The 7,702-nt window shown below is 58.0% G+C and overlaps 1 protein-coding gene across 1 annotated transcript; it reads left to right on the forward strand.

The window, feature by feature from the left end:
* The first annotated feature begins 2,259 nt into the window (after positions 1-2,259).
* Positions 2,260-4,412, forward strand: POLD4 (DNA polymerase delta 4, accessory subunit). Its single transcript, XM_079930375.1, has 4 exons — positions 2,260-2,553; positions 2,791-2,880; positions 3,095-3,206; positions 3,559-4,412. The coding sequence occupies exons 1-4, from the start codon at positions 2,457-2,459 to the stop codon at positions 3,581-3,583; spliced, it is 324 nt and encodes a 107-aa protein (XP_079786501.1). The 5' UTR covers positions 2,260-2,456; the 3' UTR covers positions 3,584-4,412.
* Positions 4,413-7,702: the final 3,290 nt, after the last annotated feature.

A 7,702-nucleotide genomic window follows, 5' to 3' on the forward strand; every position in this document is an offset into this window, starting at 1 on the left:
GTTCCCTCAACTCCAGGCCGGAAAGCCAGTCCTAGGGTGCCTGCACTTGAGCGGATGACCTGGACTGCGACAAGCTGAAGGCCAAGGGACACATCTTCCAGGCTGAGTGGGAGAGGCTAGCGGGGCCTGGGCCAGGCAGGGCTGTGGGCAGCTGGCAGGGATGGCCCAGACAGTGCCCAGAGAGCAAGCCAGGGTGCCAGAGAGGAGAGGGACTAGCTCAGGCGGCAGTGGGAGCCGCTGTGGCCGCCCAGCAGCACACCCCATTTCACGCTCCCTGGGCGGTGGCAGGGCCCCACGGCTATCAGCTTTCAGAGGTGGGAGGGACCAGGAATGAGGAGGGGTCTGCCCCACCCATGGCTCCCTACTCCCTCAGGGCTTTGTGGGCGCAGGAGGTGGGTGCCACACACCTCCAGACACGCCCTCTGAGGAGGGGTGGTCAGTCCCACAGAGCCTGGGCACCATCCCTCCCTGGAGCGCTCTGTGCCCGACTGGACCCCACACGGAAGCCCTTCCCAGGCCTGGTGGAGAGGGCCTCCCTGCTTCCCTCCCCAAGGCAGCAGGGCCCCTGTCTGCCTCAGTGTGGGCCCCACATAGTCCAGGAGGCAGAAGGGGGATTAGACCAGGCCCAGCCCAAACAGTAAAGCAGGGAAGGGCCCTCCAGCCCCGTGCAGTGCACCCATGAGCTCTCCCTCCTCCACTCCGCCCTCCTTCAGGAAGGGATGGGGAGAGCCAGGCGGGAGGAGGCCCCTGAAGACATGGCCGGCTCGTTCCAGCTCCTCCTCTTTGGTGGTCTACTCTCCAGAGCCTTCTCCTCCCATGTGCCCACAATCCTCCTAAGGCAGAGTGACAGGGGGAAGGCAGAAGCCTCTGAGCAGGCCCTTGCACCCCGGGAAGGAAGAACTGGATGGGATCTCTGGAGGGCGATGGGGCTGGGCTGGGCCTCACACTGATTCCCAGACTCCCGATGGCCGGCGCTTTCGCCTGCCGCCAGGAAGCTGGTGAGGAGGAGGCGGGTATAGGGGTGAGTCAGCGATGACAGGAGCCCAAGGGACAAAGGTCATGGGTGGAGAATTGAGAGACGCTGTTTACAGCAGCCCACCTCTTCCAGGAGGTCTTCCAGTGCTAAGCCAGCCTCAAGGTCCAACCCACTGTGACCCTCTCTTCCCCCTTTTCCTGTTTGTTAGGAATTTTATCCTGGCACTGACAATGTGTGTGTCCGTGTGCTTGCCCTTTAGCCTGTGAGCTCCTGGGGAGCACGGAGGGACAATGGTTTTCTGGGGCCCCACCATTGCCTGTGACTATCAGTACTTCCTACTTCCTCATTTTATCTTGTACCGCATGGCTTGCGGGATCTTAATTCCCGGAACCAGGGATCAAACCCTCGCCCCCTTCAGTGGAAGCTCCGAGTCCTAACCACTGGACTGCCAGGGATGTCCCCAGTACTTCCTACTTTCAAGAACCATTTCTGTCTATCTCAGTAGAGTGAGTATGTGGGAAAGTGCTTAGCACAGTACTCGGCTGTGCGTGCCATGTATGTGTCAGGTTTACTGTTGGTATTTTCTGCTCATACTCTCACATTGGGGTGGATTTTACTGACGAAGGACTGGGGATCCAAACGCACTCTGGCCTCCTGCGCGGTGTGGAATCTTCCTGACTAGAGGACGGGTGGGGGCAGGCTGTAGGACCCCAGGAGAGCCGAGGAGGCGAGCACTCGTCTGGACTCAGAGTGGGCAGTGTCTCTGGGCGTAGCTTTCAGAACCCATGGGCTTCTCCGGGGAGGTCTCCTAGGGCCGGTGGGGGTGCCGTGGGAGCCGGGAAGGGGTCGGGATGAGCCCAAACTCTCTCCGGACCTCCAGACCTGCCCACACAACACTCGGTGGGCCAAGGGGCGGGACTGGAAGTCTCCCGCTGGGCTCTGGGGAGTTACACACCGGCCACGGGGATTAGTGAGGCTGAAAAGAACATTTGCCTAGGAAGGGAAAACGGGAAGTGAGAGGCTGAGGATAACACTCTGCAAGTCCCCAGAGACCCGCTGTAGACCAGTGGGGGGGGCAGGAGGAGGTGGTGCAGTCTGGCGATATCATGACAGGTCCCCCACCCCAGCCTCACCCCTTCTCCCCCAGAACGCAGCTGCATCAGATGCCCCGCCCCCTCTGCCTGCACCACCTGTCATTGGCTGGGGATAAGCCCTGCCCCACAGAGGCGGCCTCCCATTGGCTTAGGTCTTTGCTGTTTGCATGCCTGTGGGGGTGGGGGAGAGGCGTCATTCCTTGGAACCCTCGGACTTCCTTTCTGTTTGTCTGGGTCATCCGTCTGCCCATCGCTGGCCCCAGGCTTGCTCTCTGGCCCCAGCCCTCTCTCACTCTCTCTCTCTCTGCAGCTGTCTCTCTCGTGCCCGCTGGCCTGTCTCTCCTTCCCGGCAGTCGCCTCCTTCTCCGCCTGCCTGGGTGGCCGCCATGGGCCGGAAACGGCTCATCACTGACTCCTACCCTGTAGTGAAGAAGAGGGAGGGCTCCGCTGGGCACAGCAAGGGGGAGCTGGCACCAGAGCTAGGTCTCTGAGGTGTGGGAGGGCGGGAGGAGTGGATGTGAGGGACACGAGAGAACGTGGGCAATGGAAGGGGAAGTGAAGTATGTCCTCTGCTTCCTACACCAGACCTGGCAGTGGACAGCAGAGGCAAAGGGGCGGTGAGGGCTGGGGAACAGTGGGTCAGCTGTGAGGCAAGGGGCAGGGGACCAGCCCGGCAGGGCACAGGCTTGGGCAGGCCTGAGGAGCAGCATGTCATTGCAGGGGAAGAGCCCCAGCCCCTGAGCGTGGATGAAGCGGAGATGGAGCTGCTGAGGCAGTTTGACCTGGCCTGGCAGTATGGGCCCTGCACAGGTGAGAGCCCCCTCAGGCCCCGAGAGCACATCCCGGAGCCAGTCCTGCCACCCACTCGGCACCCAAGCAGCCCCAGCCCCTGCCTGACCCTCTCAGCACTGTGTCTGGAAACCAGGGGTGTGGAGGTCCTGACACACCCCTCCACCCACACTCTCTAGCCTGGACGCTTCCCTGCCCCCCACGAGGCCCCACTGTCTTCTTTCCACCCCCGCAGGGATCACACGGCTGCAACGCTGGCATCGCGCAGAGCAGATGGGCTTAGAGCCCCCCCAAGAAGTGTGGCAGGTGCTGCAGACCCACCCCGGTGATCCGCGCTTCCAGTGCAGGTCAGAGGCCGGTGGGGGGCTCTCAGGGGAGCCAGGGACTTCTCCAGGCACCGCCTGGCCCTGGATGGGGGCCGTCCTGACCGGAGGAAGAAATAGGTGCAGCCTTGGGGGATCCTCGCTGAGCAGGCAAGAAGGTTCTACAAGGTGCTGCGCTCAGGAGGCAGAAGCTTGCCTTAATACTTATCTCTGAGCTAATGGTGAAGGAAGGGTACACTAGGGCCCAAGGGACTATTTAATACTGAGAGGTTGGCCAAGGACCAGAGGCCGTGGCCAAGAGCTGGGGCTGGTGAGAGCCGATCAAGAGACTTAACTGATGCGGGTTTTTCCCTCCATCCCACACCCCCTCGCACAGCCTCTGGCATCTCTATCCCCTCTGAAGCACCACCTTAGACCTCCCGCCCACTACTTGAGGACCTCCAGACACAAGCTAGAACCAGTTGCTGCCCCTCGGCTCAGCTCTGCTGTGGAGAACATTTGGCAGGAAAGAGGTTCACAGTGAAGGGAAGAGGCTGAATGTGGAGGTCCGACCAGCAGGCTCCCAGTGCCCCCTCTGAGATCCGACACAGCCGAAGCCAAGCACCTCCTACGTGGAGAGTGGTTTCTGAGGACGAGGACCTGGCCATGACCCTTCTGAAGCTGCCACGTGCCTGACCTGAACACTGTGGTCCTTGGGATGATGTGGCAAATTAGGCACAGCTTTGGGAAGAACCAGACTCCGACAGAAGGCAGAAGACCGAAGAGGCAAAGATGTACTCCGCACCTCAGGCTGGGAATCTGAGGGCAGAACTGGCTGAGCTTACGGGGCGAGGGGTTCACTAGTGCTTATCAATAAAGAACTCTGAGCCTGGGAGCCTGACCTCCAGTCTCGTAATGGGGCCCTGCTTGGACGGGCAGCACCCAGAAGGTTGATAGGTAGGAGAGAACTAGCACCATGCTTTCCTGCAAGGTGCGTGTGCCTCTTCCACTGCCTAACCCTAGACCTGAGAGGAAGGAAAGAGAGACACCTTAAAAAAAAAAAACCAACAGTCAGTCTTCACAAGCGCTGAGCAACCTCTGGCGCCCCCTGGTGGCGCACACTATTCTAGCCACCTTCCCTTACCAGCCAGGAAAACCCCACTGGAGCCACCACCTAGCCTGCCCAGGGCTGCCCACCTCACAAAAATGGGTTCTTTGTCAGAGCAGGATCCATGGGGCCCATGACTCATAAGGTCCAGACAGACATACACATACCCAGCAAGCACCTGTACTTTCCCACATGGGGGCCACCTGGATCCAAAGCAGGGTTGGGGGAGCGTTTCAACCTGCAGGACCTGCTCAAAGATGGCCATCATCTGAGGAGCTTTGTTAGGGAACTGGAAGGTCCTGGGGATGGAGGAGAACTGGCCGTATTCAGAAACAGCGCTTAGGGGACCCTGGGACATACGACGTGGAGAACGGAATCAGTACTCCTTTTAATGGTGTTACTTCATCTGATGCATCAGCCCTCCATCCTGGGGCAGGCAGAGACAGAACTATTAACTCCTTGGGAACAGGCCTAGAGGGCAATCAAGTGGCCTTTTTAGTCCCCATTTTACTGAGTACTGACCATGCCTCAAGTACTTTAAATGTATTATCCCTAAATTTCCTAAAAGTCCTTCATGGTAGGTTTTACAGAGAGGGAAACTGAAGCCTAGACGGTTGTCCAAAGTTGCCCAGAAGCGCCAGCAGCAGGTATGTGGTGGCGCAGAGACTGGGGCCGTGTGCACTGGGCTCTTCCCGTCTCCGCCGTGGCCCCTGCCCGGCTGCTGAGCACCTGCTGTGTGCTGGGCTCTAGAGCTCCTCTGGGCTGTTAGTGGTGAGGAGATGGACAACAACACACACGTAAATATGATGTCAGGCGGTGGTCAGTGCTGGGCAGAATTAGGGTGAGAGGTCAGAGAATGCCAAGGGTGCTGAAGAGGTTGGTCGGGGGAGGCTCTCCAACAGGGTGGCATCGGGCAGGCCGAAGGGACAACAAGCACACCCTCCCCAAGGCAGGCGTGTTTCCAGACTGGTCCAGGGGCAGCACGGAGGCCAGGGACCGGGCAGAGGGAGCGAGGAAGTGGGGGGGCAAATGAGGCCAGAGAGGTAGCAGGTTGGTCCCACAGGGCCTTGTGGACCGGGACGAGGAACCTGGATTTTATCCTGAGTGAGAGAGGAAGACACTGGTGGGGTGGGTCTTAAGCCAATAAATGACAATCAATCTTACGTCTTGAAAGCATTACTCTGGCTGTTGGTAGAAAACAGACTGTGGGTTTGGGGGAAGAAGAGGCAATGAAACCACTCAGGAGGCTGCTGGAGTTGGCCTCGTGAGAGGTGATGGTGATTTAGCCCCGCGTGGGAGATGGAGGTGATAAGAAGCGGCCAGCTTCTTTTCTTTCTGTATTTTGAAGGGGAACTAACTGACAGGACTTGCTGATCAGTTGGCTGTGGGGTTTAAGAGAGAGAGGAGCCAAGGATAACTCCAAAGGTTTTGGCTTGAGCAACTGGAAGAACAGAGTTCCCATTACTAAGATGGGAAAGATTGCGGGAAGGGGAGGGTGGGGCAGGGAATTAAGAGTTCAGATTTGAGGTCTGTGACACATCCAAGCTGGGGAGTAGGCAGTGGACATGCAAGTCTGGAATTCTAGGGAGAGCTCTGGGTTTGAGGTATAAATTGGGGCATCTTTTAGGTGGCATTTAAAGCCGTGTGTGGGGAAGAGATTACCTGAGTGAGTATAGTTAGAGGTGAGAAGTGGTCCAAGGACAGCGCTGAGGCTTCTATGCTTAGAGGCAAGGGAGGCCTGAGCAAGGAGACCGAGGAGGGGCCAGACTGGAGAGAAGTCAGGAGAGGGTAGGGCCTGGGAAGCCTGGGCAGAGGGTCAAAGTCTCAGATGCTTCTGAGAGGCTGGTAAAATGAAGCCTGAGAAGAAGAGCACACTGGACTCGGCAACGTGGCGGTCGCAGGAGACAAGCAGCTCCCACGGGGTGATGGGGATGGGACCGGGCCTGGAGTGGGCTCAGGGGGAAGGGCAGGGGAAGTGGAAACGGGGAGCATGCTGATCCTTTCAGAGACCTTTTACTGTAAAGGGAGCAGAGAAACGAGTGGCCACTGGAGAGGGTGTGGGATCAAGGAACCGTTTTGATTTGTTGTTCTGTCTCGTCTTTTGCTTTAGCTAGAGTGACAGTACAGCATAATGACCCGGTGAGGAGAGTGACCCGACAGGGAGTCTTTGTGAAGTTGAGAAGGGCCAGGACTAGGACACAGGGAAGAGTGTGGACTTAGATTGGAGCATCCACTGTGACAGGAAGGGAGGCAGAGGATATGCGAGTAGATGCAGGTAGGAGGACACGGTTTGGGGTGGGAACATTCAAGAATCAGATGCTTGCTGACAGCCTGGTACGCTGGGAGGGATCTGATGTTTAGTGAGCGCCAACCCACGCCATCTGCTGCACTTCACGCTGTCTAGTTGACTGCTCAGAACAATCTCATTAGGTGAGTATTATCCACTCTCACAGATAAGGAAACCGAGGCTGAGAGGGAAAGTGCCCTGCTTCATCCATGAGCACCGGGGCTCAATTCCCACCTGGGTCTGTCTTCCCACTGTGTTACCCCACACCTGCATTCCCACCCGCACCTGCACTCCAGGTGCTTAGGGTGGCATCGAAGAGATAAGACCCACCCATGTGGAAAGCTGAAAAACAATGTACTACAGGGGCTTCCCTGGTGGCACAGTGGTTGAGAGTCCGCCTGCCGATGCAGGGGACACAGGTTCATGCCCCGGTCCAGGAAGATCCCACATGCCGTGGAGTGGCTGGGCCCGTGAGCCATGGCCACTGAGCCTGCCCGTCCGGAGCCTGTGCTCAGCAACGGGAGAGGCCGCAGCGGTGAGAGGCCCGCGTACCACAAAAAAAAAAAAAAAAAATGTACTACAAGTGCTACCTTGGGGCAAGTAGGCAGGTATAGACATGGAGTTCTCAGGAAGGAGAGAGTGTTAAAGGGACCCTCACTGCAAGGGCCCTGAGCACAGGACTGCCACGTCGGCATGGCCCCCGCCTTACCTCATCACGCCTGGCCTCCCAACCCACCAGGCCCCTGCTTCTCAGAACTTTCCACTGCAGAATGAATGCACACTCGCCACCAGGGCCACTCTGAACATTCTTAGTAGTTGTGTGTTTTCTCTTTGGCCAGTTTTGCATTCTGCTCCATGATGTGTGTGGGGTAGTTGCTGTAACGTAAAAATGGCTGAACTTACTTACCAAGTAAAATGAACCCCAGGAAGAGGTGGTCCTGTGTGGCCTATGGCTGGTTTCATATACCGCGACACGCCCACTACCACCCAGCCGAGGCTGAGCTGCACTGCAGAAAGCACCAAACAAGCGTGTGTTGGGAGGAAATAGGTCAGCGGCCCTTGAAGGGTGAGTAAGAGTCAGCAGACAGAGAAAAACATTCTAGACTGAGGGACTGGGTTGAGCAAAGGCGGTGAGGAGAGGTGGGT

The sequence above is a fragment of the Stenella coeruleoalba genome (assembly GCF_951394435.1).
Source record: "Stenella coeruleoalba genome assembly, chromosome: 8".
Taxonomy (NCBI): Eukaryota; Metazoa; Chordata; class Mammalia; order Artiodactyla; family Delphinidae; genus Stenella; species Stenella coeruleoalba.

Coding starts and splice junctions, on each gene's coding strand:
- POLD4 (XM_079930375.1), top strand. CDS start 2,457: ATGGGCCGGAAACGGCTCATCACTGACTCCTACCCTGTAGTGAAGAAG. Junction 2,554..2,790: donor GGAGCTGGCACCAGAGCTAG/GTCTCTGAGGTG, acceptor ATGTCATTGCAG/GGGAAGAGCCCCAGCCCCTG. Junction 2,881..3,094: donor GCAGTATGGGCCCTGCACAG/GTGAGAGCCCCC, acceptor CCACCCCCGCAG/GGATCACACGGCTGCAACGC.